Here is a 17,789-nt window from a genome sequence, read left to right on the forward strand (position 1 = left end):
TATTTTAAAAAACTGGGAGTGAAGGTACAAAGGATTAAATCAAGAGCTCTAGTAACATGTGATGAAGAAAATACTACTGCTGAGGAAAATCTGGGAGGGCTTCACAGAGACAGTGATAAGCCTGGGAGGAAGGCAGGAAAGTAAAAAACAGGGATATTCTACACAAAGGCAAAAGAAGTCAAAGAAGACATGTTAGGGGAAGAGAATAGCTAGCAGCCAGTGTAGATGGAAGGGGTCATTCACAAAGGGACACAATGTGAGATAAGAGTGGAGAGCCAGGCTAAGATGACCGGTTGGGGAGGGCCCAAAATGTTGGGATGAAGAGTCTGTATTTTGTCCAAGAAGGAGTCAGCAGTGTGACATGGGGCATCTAGGTCTTAGGAAGATTAGTCTGGCCAAAATTGGAGGGGATGGAGTGGAGGGACACTGGCAGCAAGGAGACAAGTAAAGAAGCAAGAAGTTGTGAGGATGCTTTAACTAATAATATGGGGAAGGGACAGAGATGGTTACTTATTCCTCTGCCCAATGTGAATCTATCAAGTCAAAATTCCTCTACTTTGTTTTTAAGGCCTTTCATAATCTTATTTTTACTGTACCACCATATTGGTTACAAACTTATTTTCCAATATTGACAACATGTAGTTTCTGTGCTAACCATGCAGTCTACAAGGTATCCACACAGATTCATGCTCATTCTCAGCTCTTGCCTGCCAAGAATGTCTTTCTTACTCCCCTCCATTCAACCAAACCCTCTCCTCCCTTCCTAGTACAAAAAAATGTTATTAAAATGAACTTCTTTAATTTAGTATCTGAAAAAAAGAGACATCAATACAGAACTTTTATGCTAAAGATTATTAACTGAAATCAAATAACCAAAAATTGTGATATATGCTGTGTATAAAAATAAAAAAAAGGAACTAAGCCTCTGCTTTTAAGGAGTTTATATGCAGAATTTTGTAACTGAAAGGATCCTTAGAAATAATTGCATCCCATTCATTCATTTTGGATATGGGGAAAATTAAAGCCAGCAAATGTTAAGTGACCCCCACCTAAGTCACAGAAGAAAGGGACTTTAAAGTAAAGATCTCTTGCATCCCAACTTCAATGTTGCCTTATACAAGTAAACATAGCAGTTGTACTACCTAGGAACATGGATAGCAATAAAAAATTACTTTTAAGTTTTTAAAAGCAAAAGATGGGATAATATAATTTTAAAATATCCCATAATTTCTATTAGTCTATATCACTAAGATCCTTTACTAGGTGTTGGTTTTTCCTTTTTCTTTTTGAGAAGCCATCAAGAAGTTTATATTACTTTATCCACAATTCAGATTTTATCCTTCTACTAAACTGTTTAGAAGGAACAGTAAAATGATATTGAAATAGGCAATACAGAAGAGGAAACAGGTGGTGCAATTGACTGTGAGCTAGGAAGACCTGACTTAAAATTAGGCCTCAGGAATTTACTAGTTGTGGTAACCTGGGCAAGTCACTTAACCTTGTTTGCCTTATGAGCTTTAGAAGGAAAAGACTACCACACTACTATCTTTGCCAAGAAAACCCCAGCAGGTCATAGAGAGTTGGACACAAGTGAAACAATAGATTTCTGTTGAATATATAATTTTATAGTCACAAAGAAGAAAAAAATGAGCAATAAAAATTTAGGTTCTCACAAATTTTCAAAGGCAATACAGCAGGGGCAGTTAGGTGGCGCAGTGGATAGAGCACCAGCCCTGGAGTCAGGAGTACCTGAGTTCAAAGCCTCAGACACTTAATAATTACCTATCTGTGTGGCCTTGGGCAAGCCACTTAACCCCAATGCAGCAGCAGAAAAATTGGGTGAGGAAGGAAGGGAGAAAAAAATGCTTTGAAAACAAGAGTAATGTATGATGCCCATTGGGACTTTATTTCTGCTAATGTTAGTAGGACTGCATTTGGGGGAATGTTTGTGAAAAATTTCAAGGATCCAGAGGTACACATTTTTCTACTTTATATTAGCCATTTAAAAAATATTAATAAACACAACCACTGAACTCAGTCTAGCTTCATGTTATACTCTGCTTCCCAGCTGCATAGATTACTGATGTGAAAGGTCAATAGGATAGCCTCTAAAGGGATCCCTGGTGCAGGGTTAGGGAACAGCTCGAATTCTACCCATAGAAGAGGGCTTAGCATTCACTCTCCACACCCTGCAGCTGCAGACCAAGACAACAGCTGGCTCATAAATGCATGGCTGTGATGAGTGCACAAGAATGAAGGAAAAGGAAAAAAAACCCATCATTCACGATTTAATACTGCCTGGACCTGGGGGGTGTAGGAAGGGAGGAACATGGGCTGGGATGTGTGGTATTTTAATCTAAGGAGGTAACAACTACTGCAGAGGAAAAAGTGAATCAGAGGAAGAGTTAAGGCCAAGAAAAAAATAATTATTTATTCCTACAGCCATCATCCTAGATCATGGACTTAGAGCAGGAAGGGATCTTTAGAGAAAATCAAATCAAAACTCAGTTTCCAGATGAAAAAACTGAAACCCAGAAATGTTGAAAAGTAACATGGAATGGGAAATAAGTGAAAAAGAATGTCCATTCAAACCTACCCATAAGCCTCTCCTAATTAACCTTTCAGTTTTTCAGTAAGCAGATATTTTAGTGTGGTAGAAATCAGTCTGAAAAAAGGTGAGGAAGAATAAAACAAAGTTCCAAAGTGGACAGAATATTGACCAAGAAACTGGTTGTATTATCCCAGTGAATGAGGACCTCCCAGCTGTGTCACCTTTCACCTATCCCTGAAGGACATAACGTTTTAGTGGCGTTTTCTTATTTACAAAACTGTAAAGCCAGTGAGTTATGCCCCAAAGCCAACCAAACTCCTCTGCAATGTCTCTGAATGATCACCTCTCATGGGGCTGTCAGGAGACTGAAGTCTAACCAAGACTAAGCTAGGTCTGCCTCTCTTTGCTTCTGTCACATCCAAGGGTTGTTTGGAGTCAGCCCCAAACAGAGAGTCAATTGTTAAATCTTCAGGGAGAGTATTTACCTCTCAGACATCTGCAAGCACTACAAATTAAAGCATGATTTATTATTTTTCTGACTGTTCAGACTTAAGAAAGTGATGGAGAAAATGTGAATAATTCCTATTAAATTTAACAGTATATAATGCATAACCATTCCTACCCCAAAAATCAGCTGTTAAATATTATTAAATGCACAATCCAGAATCCTTCAGAGTCAAATACTCTGAGGGGTACTACCTGATGAGAAAAGTCATACTATAGGGAATGATCCCTAATTAACTAATTTCATATCTCCCCTTTTAATCACATTCTTTTTCATGATATATGGTCCATTTCTGCAAAGAAGCACAGGGACCTCATGGACTGAAATGTGGGAAAGATCATGAAATCAGATGATACCCTAGCAATATCAAGTCTACCTTCTCAATTGTAAATCAATCAATTACCATTTCTTAAACGTGTATTAGGAAGTATGCTAAGTACTAGGAATACAAAGAAAGGGAAAAGAAAAGTTTGCTCAGATTCTACTGGGAGTAAAGGCAATGGCTTAGATCAGTAGAGAGATAGATAAACAGGCAACAAATAACAGACAGACAGACAAATAATAGACAGATTGACAGATGACATAGATGATGGATGAATGGATAGAGAAAAGGAAAAAGATATGATAGGTAGATAGAGTGATAGATGAGGGAGAGATGATCTACATAGGTAGAAGGACAGAAAGGTAGGTGGATGATGTTGGATAAATAAATGAAATGTGTTAATTAGATAAACAGATGATACAAAGACAGATGAAAGATAAACAGAAAGGTAGAAAGATAGGCAGACAGGTTGCTAGATGATTGTTGATAGGTAGGCAGAAAGATGGACTGATAGGTAAGATAAACATATATGTGACAGAAAGATATATTGACAGGTGGATAGACAGATATAGACAGATATATATAAATATACACATATGTAAATATGTGTATATCTACATGTACATCTCACCCCTGTCCAAAGCTGGCTTGGAGCAGCTCCCTGAAGGACAGCTCTGGGTCTCTGCACAATGACTCTGAGAGACCTCTGAGTCCTTGATGTAAGAGACCTCTGAAGAGAGAGAAAAGTCGAGTTCTATATATATTGGCAAGAGTCAAAGTGAGAACATTTGAAACACAGATGAATGACAGATAGGAGACACCCCCCCCCCTCAAGGAAGCAGACATATGGGGTCTGCTTCCAATATTTCGCTCAATTCTCAGCACCTGCATTCCCAAATTGGTGAGCAGAGGACTTAATACTAGAGTTCATTTACTCCTTGCTTGAGCTGAGATTCATGAATCAAAAAGAGACACATACTTTATCATCTATTCATATAATGTCTGCAACTAGCTTTTGTGTCTTTTGATGGGAGGTCTCTGATTTAGCTGAGTAAGCCATTAATCTCCTTTTAAAGACTATCATACCATCAGTCTACCAATATTTGATATACAGTAAATATATCTACTTGTGTCCATTAACTAAAAAAATTAAAAAAAAAATTAAAATTAAAAAATAAAAATAAAGGAGAAAAAATACTAGGAAGACAGGAAAGTGCCAGACATTGAAGAGTTTTTGTTTGTTTTGTTTTTGTTGTTTTTGCAAGGCAATGGGGTTAAGTGACTTGCCCAAGGTCACACAGCTAGGTAATTATTATGTGTCTGAGGCTGGATTTGAATTCAAGTACTCCTGACTCCAGGGCCGGTGCTCTACCCACTGCACCACCTAGCTGCCCCCCATTGAAGAATTTTAAATGTTAAACAAAAGACTAGAAGTAGCAACCATTTCTGTGCCTAAAGAAATATAGTATGTGCCATTAATCCCTAGGAAGAATCAGAAATATTGAAGGACTTTGCAGACAATGAAATGGCATTGATGTTTCTGCTTTTCCTAGGAAAAGTTAATAGGGATCCCACTTTACCTACCATTTCAGTGGTTGCTATTTTTCTATATTATAATATGAAGGCTCCTAGGACCATTGCTTCAAATGACTTAAAATTAATTTTTAATTTGTTTGAATCTACCCCATTCTCTATGCTTCAATTTCTCATTTTAAGGTTTATTACAGCATAATGTTATTTTTTCCCAATATGTGATACACAGTAGACATTCAAATATTTATTTACTTTATGTTCAAGGCCCCAAAGTCCTTCTTCTCCTTTGCTAAAAACACATTTAACTTTAACTCTAATAGTGTATCATCTAGTGATTTTATGAAGATCCTCCTCCCCCTCCCCCACATCTATATTGAAGGTCTACAAAGCGCTTTTACAAATTTTCAGGGTTTACAAAGTGCTTTACAAATATTATCCTATTTTATCGTCACACCAATCCTAGGAATTAGGTGTTATTATTATTCCCATTTTACAGATGAGGAAACTGAAATATACAGAGCTTAGATGATTTTCTCTAGAGTCACCAGCTAATAAAATAGTTGGGATTCATGTCTTCTAGATTCTAGTCATAGTGCTTTATCCACTGTCTACCCAGCTGCCTCCAACAAATTAAATGCATATTTTTTAACAAACAAATCAAGTGGAATCATATATTTTCTAAAATTTTTGGTCAGTTATACAGATTTTAAAGATTTAGTCTTCAGTATAGTATTATTTGTAAAAGGCTACTTATTGTTCCCTTCTCTAATTTTCCATCAGATGTGTTTGTATATGTATATATATATATATATATATATATATATATATATATGTATATATATATATATATATATACATTTGATAATTGTACAGGTTATTTACATAAAGATTTTGTAAAAATGAAAAAAGCATACATTTGACTGAAGTTCCTGTTTTCTCTGAATTCCACCTTTTAGGGTAAAAATTCTAAAACCAAATGCTTATAAAAAGTTTTCATTCATCTTTTTTTCTTAAATCTTTATTATCTCCCCCCGCCCCGGCTAGCTTGAAAATCGATTCTTCAGTTCCATCCAAATCAGTCAAACCACTTAAAGAAGATTTGCTTTTTATTTTGCTTTGTCTGGTCCAACTGTTCTTCCAGATTTCATTTACTTAAGGACCACTTTTACTTCCCCCGGTATGTGTAGTATGTAGTCAGAGGACATGTTTTTACTTTTATTAAATTCATGGTTGTTTTTTTCATTCAGTAGTTCAGATGAAAGCACAAAATAGTTTTTCATTTTTACCCTTTCTTATTAAAACATGTTGATTTTAACCTATGACAAGATGGTGGTACTACACTTACCCTATGACAAGATGATATTACTAGAAATGGTTTCCACATCAATAGCCAGTGATTTTTAATCTATAAGGATGATTAAGTTCATGTGTTAGGATTTAAGGTGTTTACTATGTCTAATACCTTCTTTAATATTTTTAACAAAATATTCTTTAGCTAATATGGAAATGTTTTACATGATATCACAGGTATTATCAATATATTGCTTTTCTTCTCAATGGGTAGGATGGGGAAAGGAGGGAAAAGAGGAAGTCAAATTTTTTTAAAAAATTAATCTTGGGACACCTAGGTGGCACAGTGGATAGAGCACCGGCCCTGGAGTCAGGAGTACCTGCATTCAAATCCAGCCTCAGATACTTAATAATTACCTAGCTGTGTGGCCTTGGGCAAGTCACTTAATCCCATTTGCCTTGCAAAAACCTAAAAAAATTAATCTTAAAAAAATGTTGACATGTAATTGGGAAATATTTAATTAAATACAATTAATTTTTAAAAGTATCCATGATATTCACCTATAGAATTTTTTCCATGCAATCTAGAAGACTTTGTTTTCCTTTGCATTTAAGGATCAAGATTTGAAGAAGCTTCTCAAATTCAAGGATTTTCCCTTTTTCCATACTTTGAAATAGATGTTGGTACATAAGCTTCAATTATTTTCCAGGAGGTGTTTCTGCTTATGCTACTTAGGCTCACTGCAAAGCAAGACAAAGAACTGTCCCAAGAAATAATGCTTCTTGGGGCGGCTAGGTGGCATAGTGGATAAAGCACCGGCCTTGGAGTCAGGAGTACCTGGGTTCAAATCCGGTCTCAGACACTTAATAATTACCTAGCTGTGTGGCCTTGGGCAAGCCACTTAACCACATTTGCCTTGCAAAAAAAAAAAAAAACCTAAAAAAAAAAGAAATAATGTTTCTTGTTATCTCTGCATAAGCAATGAAACCCATTTTGACAACTCCTTTATTTTGTCTCTCCAAATTTAAAGGTGTTTTGACACAATTTAGGATAAATACTACTTGCAGACAATTTTCACAAGATCAGGTAAAATAGAAGGCAAAATAAATGGAAAATATAAATAATTATAGTATAGATTCCATCAGGGGTAGGAGATGGGGAGAGAAATAGGGACTAATATTTGATCCTGGAACAAAGTCATATCTGAGATTATTAAACAGTCATTAATGACTTGTTAATATCTGTTTAGGTTAATAGCAAACAGAAGACTGTTATTTCTCACCCAAAGGCCCTATTATTAGTTGATTACAATGGCGTCTTACTGAGCAAGTAAAATGTACTCTGCCTAATTCAAGGTAAAAGGGTTAAGTGTTCCTAATTCTCATGAAAAAGGCAGTTTCCTCTGGTACACCTGTCTTTATGATATGTTTATTTAACTGAATCCGTGGTATTTCAAGGTAAAATGGGACCTACCCACAATGTCTGCCACATCTTATCAAAGAAAAGTTTATTTTTCTGGGTGTACAATTTTTCATTTTGGACTACTGTCAAAAAAAAAAAGGTATAACCATTCACAAGAAGTTAAGCTGTTAATATCAACTAGCACCTCTAATGAATTTTTTTAAGTATTCCATGCATCAAAACTATAGTACAATTCATAGGTCAAATATCAACACCAAAATTTCAGACATCTGTCCTTAAAAAGAGAGTCCAAAATTCTTAATAAAATTTAGGATATGAAATCAAGAGTTACATGGACATAGAATCCACTTCTAGAGTGAAAAATGTTGTTCAATGCCTCTAAGGTTTTAAATGACATTTTCCATAGCAGAATTTACATAATGGTTCTCAACAGACGTGAAAAAGATCTAACACTGAAATGGATGTGTTTATATGCACAGTGTGAACTGAAACTCTTCCAACTTAGTGTCTAGCTGAAAAAAAGCAACTGAGTTCTTGGTTACATCAAAGTAGGCTTAAGATTTCTGTTTCAATGGAAAAATCTTTATACAAACAAGAGTGGCCTTGGTTGACCCCTTTTTTAAAAATGATAAATTGAAATGATAAGCAACCAGACATTTGCCAAAACAAATGAAAATCTTACCCTGGAAAGTGGTAATACTTTTTGTGATCTAGAGATAGTTCAACATCCTAATGCTGAAATTTGCATTTCCTTGGGGGAAAAAAATCAAGGCCATTCACTTCAAGCTCCCTTTACTCACCTTATTTCACATCCCCTGGACACCTTCTGCCACCATTCCCTCTTTCACACCCGTGTCTCACTTGAATCCTATTCCACCCACCAATGAGACCCACTCAACACACATCTATAAGTGATCTCATTCCATTCCAAATCCAAGAGATTATGTGTTTTTTCATCCCATTTTATCACTTCAATCTCCCTGTTTCCTGACTACCTACAACATATTCATTTCTCTCCCATCTTCAAAAAAATCCCTCTTACTCTATTGATCCACACTAGTTAACATCCCATATCTTCCAGTTAGCAGTCAGATAGCAGACAAAAACAAAGAAAGAACACTGTCACAAAAAACAAGAAAGAGGAAAGGGAAGAAACAAATATTTATTGAGACCTCTTTCATTTCAGTTGAAAATCATATGATTTTTTCTTTATTATAAAATATTTCTTGATTATGTTGTTCTACAGACACAATAGTAAGTTTGTGCACAGAGATTTAATAGATGTAGGGAGAAAAGTCAAAGAGGAAAATATTAAAAATAAATTATAGTAGGTAAATATTTAGAGGAACTATGTAGCATAGTGGATAGAATGCTGGACTGCAGTGAAGAGGGTCTGAATTCAAATCCAACCTTAAACATTTCCTACCTGAGTGATCCTTAGTAAGTCACTTAAGCCTGTTTGCCTCCTTTTCTCATCTATAAAATGAGCTGGAGAAGGAAATAGTGAACCACTCCAGTATCTTTGCAAAGAAAACCCCAAATGGAGCTACAAAAGAATCCAAAGTGACTGAAAAATAACTGAACAACCAAGGCAGAATATTTATTTGGAAATATAGACTGTAAATTCCTTAAAGGAAGAAAATGTTTCATCTATGACTTTCTATCTTGCAAAGCTAGCATAGTTCCTACCTCATAGTCAGGACAAAGATTTATGATTTCATTGACACTGGAAGTTCTGAAATGAGGAACACCACCAGAAATCATTTTCTTTGTGGTTTAGTTCTCTAAAATACCAAGAAATTATGAGATTTGCTTAGTGTCATGCAGCCAGTATGAGACCAGTCTTGAATCCAGGTTTTCTCAACTGAAATAGGAAATAGGATATTTTTTTTAAAAATATTTGAAGCCTCTTGTTAGAAATTTTGTCATTCAGAGTTGAGAACAAGAGGTCAGGATAGCAATGAGGGTTGCATGAGTAATTCAAACAAAAATCAAAAACTGAAATAAAGAAATATGACACTCTGGGGTCACAATTAATAGGTACCCACATACTTCTTTTTTTGGGGGGGAGAACAATTGGGGTCAAGTGAATTGCCCAAGGTCACACAACTATTAAGTATCCAAGTCCTCCTAACTCCATCTACTGTTCCACCTTGCTGCCCCTGCACTTCAGTTTCTACATTTGTTAAGAAATTTTTACATCTTAGTTGAGTATCAAGGTCTGAGTGAGAGGCATTCCTTTAAGGATGAGAGAGAATTACTTCAAGGGTCATCTGAGACTATCAAGAGACTCTGCATCTGTAGAAACTTTGCTGGACCTTATTTCTTCTCCCAATACTACAATAGGAGAATGCATTTTTGCCTCTTCCATTACAGATCCCCTTCCCCATCCTTGGTTTCATTCATTCCTCTAGTCTGACTTTTACTTTGTTACAGCCCAATCCCCAGTCCATTCAGCTAATTTCCCACTCTCCCACTGTAGAGCACCAAATGTTTCACAGGTAGCATGGACTGGCTATCATCTAGGGCCTGCCTCAAATAGTTCTCTCCTTAGCATCTGGTAAAAGCTGCCAGTTCCCTAACTGTTCCCCTATCCCCTATTAATCCTTTGGTCCCAGGATCCCTTGGGCAAGACAGCAATTAAGTTCAAAGACATAATTGGCTTATCCCCTAGAGTAATCCAATCACAGAAAGATTAATTTGTTTATATATTGGATGCATGGTGTTCTCAAGTTTTCATAGTCAATTTTAAAAGTATAAGAATTTTGGTTATACCAAACAAGCAGGAACTAGGGCAAACAAGAAACCACAGTTAATATTATGCAAATCTCAAGTCAGCATAGATTTTAACCAGGTTCTGATTCTGACTAATAATATCTAATTTGCCCAGGGTTAAAAAAAAAATGATGGATTAATGGATTCCAATAGGTTTTCTAAGTTTATTGTACTCTTAAATCCATTTAGCAACTGGAAGGTTAAATGTCTCCTTGGTTACTGGTGTATTATCTCCTTATTCTTCCAAGACATTGTATTACAGTTTAAGATTGTATTAGATTTTCCAACAAAATTCCCAAATGTCTTACAGAGAAACTGTAATCATACTCTCCAATATTCTTGTGAAGTCAATTTTTTTAACCTTCATGTAAACTTTACATTATCGCTATTAAATTGTATTTAATTGATTCAATACCTTTATTTGTCAAGATCTTTTTGTATCCTGAATCTTTTAGCTATTGTGTTTGTTTTGCCTTCCTTCTTTATTTATTATCTACAAAGACCTTGGTTAGTAGGATGATGGAATATTCCTCCTCCCTAGTTCCAGTTAGTCACTGAACATTTATTACAATCTTATGCATCATTGTGCTTATGTAGTCATTGTTTTAAGTGATATAGAGACAAAAAAAAAGGGCAAAGACACAGTTCTTGTGAAAGGATATTAAATTCTGATGGGAGAGACAACATGTAATCAACTAAGTAAATACAAAATGTGCACAGCACAAATGGAAAAAGGAACTAAGAGTGGGGAAGATCAAGAAAGATCTTTTGCAAATAGTGGGATCTGAGCTGAGTCATAAAGAAGTCAGAGAAGCCAGAAGGAGGAGGCAAAAAAAAAAAAGAGCATTCTGCATGTAACCACATCTACCATATTGCATCTTTCCTTGTGAACTCTGATGATAAATGACAGATTAGCTATTCTATTTTATAGATTAATTTTTTCTTTGAAATTCAATGAATGAGAAACAAAATTCTAAGAATATTTAGGACAAAATAATCTATTTCACAATTTCCAAAGAAACAAATAAAATAATAAAACAATATTTTTACCTTCTGATCATTGTTTTCTTGAAATAAAAGTCCAAAATAATCCTTCTCCAATAAATTGAGTTGTTCACATACTTTGTCAAATAATACTTGACCTGTAGCCCGTTTCTAGAAAAGGGAAAAAAAAAACACTTTTAGTGATCTCTTACCTTTCTCAAACAATTTTTAATATTAACAAAAGTGCAAAGAATAAGATTTTAAATGGATTAACAAAAAATAGTGGCTGTCAAAACATTCATGCATTTTTGTTTAAGCAGCATAATAGATTTTTTGAATCCTGTTTCATATCATGTTTTTATCTGGAATCTGAAGTAAAGTCTCATTTAACTTCATTTAACTTCTTACAACCCGAGTCTGTACATCTATACTATAAGGATTTACAGCAACAACTTCAAAGAATGGTTGGGAAGATCAACTGACTTGATAATGCCCAAAAAGTCTGAATCCACTAAGACTTTTGGGACACTGTATTCAGCAAGTATATTACAAACTTTAAAGCAAATTATAACTCATGGGTGAGTTGAAAATAGGGGGGAACAAAAGTCGACTGGATTGATTTCAGAAAAACGAAGAGCTCTTTTATTCTGGAAAATCATATGAAAACAAAGGCCCATCACTGAAATGCTAGCATTAAGATTTGTGTTCTAAAGTTATGAGATATAGCTTTTTGTGTCGTGTCTTTGCCAGTGGCCATGGGTCACCAGCAGCTGTACTGGAGCCACCCTCATAAATTCGGCCAGGGGTCTCGGTCGTGCTGCATCTGTTCCAACCGCCATGGCCTGATCCGCAAGTATGGCCTGAACATGTGCCGCCAGTGCTTCCAGCAGTACGCGAAGGACATCGGCTTCATCAAGTTGGACTAAGTCGTATTTCCAGACCTCTGCTTCATTAATTACTCTATCAGTGGCCACCATTGGATTTCAGTCTGTACAACTATTTGATCTACCCACCTGAAGATCGATGCTGTTGTGCCTGCTATGCTAATTTGTATACATAATTTAAAAAAGGTCATCTCAGTTATGACTAAAATTTAGTGTGAACTTATTGACCCTTCAACAAATTATGTGAAAATAAAAAATAAGATATTAATCATAAAAAAATAAAGTTATGAGATATAAAATGGCAATGAAAGACTCCAGATTGCTGGATGGACCCCACTATGGCTAATTTTTAGGAGAATAGGGTAGGTTAAGATCTGCCTCACTTGGGAAGAATTCCTGAAATGACGGGTACCAATGATGAGTAATGCCATTTTGAGGGAATTTATTATTTATTATTTCATCATCATCATCACTGACAATTATCATCAAGAAGCCCCAGAGTTGAAAAAGTTCTCCGATATCACCTAGTCTAGACAGTATCTAAACTGGGCTCCCTTCTATATAGCCTGAAAAGGTTAAATGGTCTTCAATGAAAGCTTTCCAGTGAAGGGAAATCCATGACTTCTCAAAGCAGTCCAATTCACTCTAAGATAGAACTAATTATTAGAAAGTATTTCATTACATTAAATGAAAATCTTTCTTTCTACGATTTCTAATTCTGTAACCTTAAAGCCAAAAAGTCTACTCCCCTTTACGTATAGCAGTCCTTAAAAAAAGGAATCTCCCTCAAAGGCATCTCTTCTCTGGTTTTAGCAGCCTCAGCTCTCATTCTCAGATCATTTTCTTGATTCTCCCAGAGCACAACCTTCATTTAGCTCACTATCATGGCCTCTATCTCTCAGTGCACTAAAACTTGAGAAAAGTCATCCAAAAACATGGGACATGAAATGGAAGATGATCCTCCAGAAATGTCATTCTAGGATACAGCTATGTGGGGCATGGCCTGTATTTTTCACTTTTATTTCAGTTTTCATCCTAAAAGAAGCACAATTTCTGACTACTGAAAGACTTTTATACAACAGAAAATATGAAGAGGGGGGGAAAAAAGAATATACCAAATGTTCTTGGTTGTAAGTCCCAAGAGAACTTTTGAATAGAAATAGTAAGAAGTTTTTGGAAGGAGTTAAGAGTCAAAGAAGCTCAGGGAAGAGTTAGGCTCAAAGTGTTTCTTGCCACCAGTAACAACCATATTATCCTGTGCTAGAAAATACAGGCATTGGTACTCATGCAATATCCCCAGGGACAGTTCTCTCCCCATCCCCTACCCTTTCAAAAACAAAACAAAATACTTTTGGGCTATGTCACTGTAGAAGGAGGTTCATCAATATTCAGTGGACATGGAGGATTGATTTTGCTCTTTCAAAATTAGAAAATATGAAGTTTTTAAACAGATTATATATATATATATAGGAAGTATATTATATATGTATATAAACATCCCTTTAAAATTCTTGTTAAAACAATATACTTCCTGTATTTATTCAAAATGGGTAAATTTATTGGGAATGGGAATATTACACCATCTGCCTCTCAAGCATTTAATATACTCTTCAAACACTTGTTGGCAAATAGATTGTTTTATTTAAGCAGACGGCTATCAACAGGAACATAAATGCTTTTGACAACCATAGAAAAGCTTATTGTCCAATCAATGACAGAACACAGTCAAAGGGGTAGCTCATTTCCAATTAAGATATGTGCCCCCTGGGAACACCCAACTGAGAAGTAAAGCAGACACACTCCTCCTTTGCATTAATAGGTTTATACAAATACTCTGCTAGGCTCCAAGAGGAAAAAAGAAAACAGCCTCTAGGACTTTTTAAATGAGTGAGACCATTTCATCTAAGTGTTCACAGTTTAGTAAGATAAAATTCAATATTTTCAAAACATCACAATGGGAAAGAGTTTAAAATATTTCATTTTCAAATCACATAGAACTACAAGTTAAGTACATCTGGTACATGATCTCATTTGGCAACTTTGCCCTGTCTCTCTCTTAAAAGGGGGGACAAAACATGTTATATGCTATTTTAGTCAGAGGTTAGAAATTCATGCGTAGATGCTTTGAGAGAAAAGAGATTGGCCATTTCCCTTTTCCCATCAGCCTTTGATGATGATACTTAAAGGTGCATCAGAATATTATGTAAACAAGAGAAGAATATTATATTCGACTCTTTTAGTCATGTACTTTGAGGCATGTTAACACTCACAAGAGATGATTTAACATTATTGTAAGACTTGAATTGGAAGAGGATATATTAGGATATAATTTCTGTATAGGAGTGAATATACATTCTATCATCAAGATTATCAATTAATTTCAGGTCAGCAAAATGACTGGTAGATTTCAATCACCACCAGCTTCTGGGTCCAAGATTTTCAACTTGAAGAAAATTAATTAATCAACTGATATGATTAAACTGAGAGGTCAAATGACATAATGGACAGAGTTCTCGTATTGGAAGCAGGAAAACCTAGGTTTGAATGTATCCTCTGACCTGAAAAATTATATAGCCTTAGTAAAAAAAAAAAAAGGCACATAACTTTCAGTTGCTTCCAGAAACTCTCAGTGATCTTCCTACCATGTTCCAGAGTTAGATCAGAAAGTTAGCTAAAAGCACTAACTAAATTAGCTTTATGCTGAGATGCCTTCAACATTCATATGTGATTAAAACACTTTCTGGCTTAATTTTTAATTTTAAAGAGTTGAGATTATTCTCTATTTTAAAAATGAAACAAAACATTTCAACCTCTCTCAATTATTTGGTAAAAATTCATATTTTATACATTTTAAGAAGAGACCAGGGATTTCCTATAAATAGTGATGAGGTATAAAAAGAAGAAATTCAATAAACCACCTACACCCTTGTCAACATTTACATCAATTATAACAAAGCACACTACAAGTAGTGTACCATGTAAAAGAGGTTATTGTTCACTTTCTGCATTCCAAGCAACCAAGAAATTCTTTAGTTGTAGATTATTTTAGCAACTCTCTCAACCATAGGTTTAAGATCCATCCCTGGAGGTATTTTTAAAGAAATTTAAAAGACTTACTTTTATTAGTATGGGGAACCTAATGAATCAAGTAATTATGCCTCTCATTAAGAAGATGCTGAGTATTCTTTCAGAGAAAGATTTGATTCAAAGGCTTAATAATAGCTCTTAAGCTGGTAAAGGATTATCTAGTCCATTTTACATTTGAGCAAACTGAGGCCCAAGGAAGTTAAGGTATTTGTCCAAGGTCACGTGGGCAGTAAGTGTCTGTTAAAGATTTGAAGCCAAGTTCTCTGATTCCAGAAACAAGAATTTCTGAGGAAAACATGCAAATTACAGTCATCAGCAATAGATGAAATTTATAGTTCTAGAAAACAACTATAATTAGAGGGAAAATCAAATAAACAAGCATTTATGCATCTGTGCTTAGCACTGGTGCTAAAAACAAAAGCAAAAAACAAAAACAGTCCTTCCTCCAAGGTGATAATGTAGTTAATAATTAAGTAAGTCACAGATAGGTAAGTAAGTGAACCCATAAATGAAATAATGAGTAAGCAACAGCTAACTGATTCATCTTAAACTTTGCAAGAAAAGAGAAAGCCAGTATAACACACACCCATTTTGGTGACAATAGATTTCAGCTGGTTCAGAGGAAGGCTACTCCCAAGGACTATTCTACTGAGGAATAAATTGGCATAAGAGTGCTATAGGATGAACTCAAAGGAAGATTCTGATGAGGAAGGAAAAAAGGGATGCTAGAGAGACTTATGTGAATGGTAAGGAACTTATTTAATTCATATAAAAACAAAAACCATCAGAGGTGAATATAGGAGTCACACAAGTACAAGATGGAGGGGGTCACGTCAAGAAATCAGTTTCTGTGAACAATAGTTCAGGTGTGAACTGGAAGGTGAATACTAGTCAAACAACCAAAAATTTAACTTAACATTAATAAAGGTAAAAGGTGATTGTAGTACTTTATTCTATCTTAGGCAGATAATAGCTGTATTATATCCAATCGTCCAGTTAGAGATGTCATTATTTTAGAATGGATTCCAATATAATGGTGCTTAACAAGTACTGGCTGAATTAAAAGACAAACAAAACTACATGCTGGGTATATCAGTGCCTGATTTCATAAGTATGGAATACTTCCTCAACCAACACAGATTATAATCCTTTTCTGTCTTAATAAATAATGTTAGATCTCTCTGATCTATTTCTATCCCCTCCCCTCTCCTACCCCTCTGGAAAAAAGGTACTATTCTATATTCAGCTCTGTTGAAGGGTCTTTTTTTTTTAACTCAAATGTGCTGATCCTTGGAGGACAGACATACAATCTTTAATTGACCCCATATAAGAAGCTTTTCCAACTCAGTAAGGTTTAATATTTGGTCTCTGTTGGCAGATGCTTAGAAAACTCAGGGTCACTTCCTCATAAGCCACTGAAGTAGGACTTGGGTGGGCCCAATGAAATAAAAATCATTCCTGACTCTACCCAGTGCAATTTCATCTCTCTAGGACTTCTCAACTAGTGGACACCTCTTTTCCCCTTCACATGAAAGGTCAGACAGCCAACAGAATTGGAGTCCTATAAAAAGTAATAAAGAGTCACTAAAATGATCTGACCATGTGCTCTCATCTTATAGATGAGGAAAATGAAAACTAGGCAAGTTAAGTAGCTTTGCCACAAGTCAAAGGCAGGCTTTGAAGTCAGATTTTTACGATAGATAGATAGATAGATTAGATAGATAGATATAGATATATTTTTATCTTGTATATATATCTATAAATATATGAAATTATCTTAATTAGAAAATTAAACAAGAATTTAGGTAAGTAAAATCACAGAATAGCATTTAAAGATATCAGAGACTAGAGATTATTTAGTCCAGCTCCTCATCAATTTTACAAATGAGAAAACTGAAGCCCAGAAAAGTTGTCACTTGGATACTTTTTCTATAGGTTTTTAGTATCAAAGCTAATTGTCCTCAGTCATGAAGGGCTAAGGAGTAGGCAGATGAGGGATGATGGCAAAGACCAAAGAATGAAGGATGGTTGGTCCCTTTCTCAGCCTGGAATTTCCAAAAAAAAAAATCAACAATGAAAAAAGGGGGTTACAAGGGACTTGTTTTTAATTTGTGCTGTCACACTTGTTTGAATAGGCTATACTATTTTAGAAGATAATCATGTTCATTGCTTTCTTTTAATGTTATTTTCCCAGATTTAATTCAGTTAAAAAATATAGAGCATATGGCTGATATTAAAACTTCCAAAAGTCCAATACTAAAGTTTGCTCCCTATATCAGATGCCAACACTTTCGGCTATTTCTCTCTTCTCACCCCGACTCTAACCCTCCACAAGGTAAACAAGACTATCTCCATATGTTAGGCCAAACTTCCTTATAGTTTCTGGCTACCAGATTTTTGGCACCGGTTCCATTCTATAAGAAACAAAGGAGAGG

At 35.3% G+C, this 17,789-nt stretch overlaps 2 protein-coding genes across 14 annotated transcripts in view; one reads left to right on the top strand and one right to left on the bottom strand.

The window, feature by feature from the left end:
* Positions 1-17,789, bottom strand: part of EPB41L2 (erythrocyte membrane protein band 4.1 like 2) — a 262,601-nt gene that overhangs the window by 109,359 nt on the left and 135,453 nt on the right. For all 13 annotated transcript variants that reach the window (XM_074187588.1, XM_074187579.1, XM_074187578.1 and 10 more), the window contains exon 4: positions 11,450-11,554. In XM_074187588.1, the coding sequence (XP_074043689.1) occupies positions 11,450-11,554 (105 nt within the window). The remainder of the gene's footprint in view (positions 1-11,449; positions 11,555-17,789) is intronic.
* LOC141487956 (small ribosomal subunit protein uS14-like) lies at positions 12,139-12,550 on the top strand. Its single transcript, XM_074187593.1, has one exon. The coding sequence runs from the start codon at positions 12,139-12,141 to the stop codon at positions 12,307-12,309; it is 171 nt and encodes a 56-aa protein (XP_074043694.1). The 3' UTR covers positions 12,310-12,550.

The sequence above is a fragment of the Macrotis lagotis genome, chromosome 5, assembly GCF_037893015.1.
Source record: "Macrotis lagotis isolate mMagLag1 chromosome 5, bilby.v1.9.chrom.fasta, whole genome shotgun sequence".
Lineage (NCBI taxonomy): Eukaryota > Metazoa > Chordata > Mammalia > Peramelemorphia > Peramelidae > Macrotis > Macrotis lagotis.

Excerpts from the sequence above, each read along its gene's own strand:
- LOC141487956 (XM_074187593.1), top strand. The coding sequence starts at position 12,139 with ATGGGTCACCAGCAGCTGTACTGGAGCCACCCTCATAAATTCGGCCAG.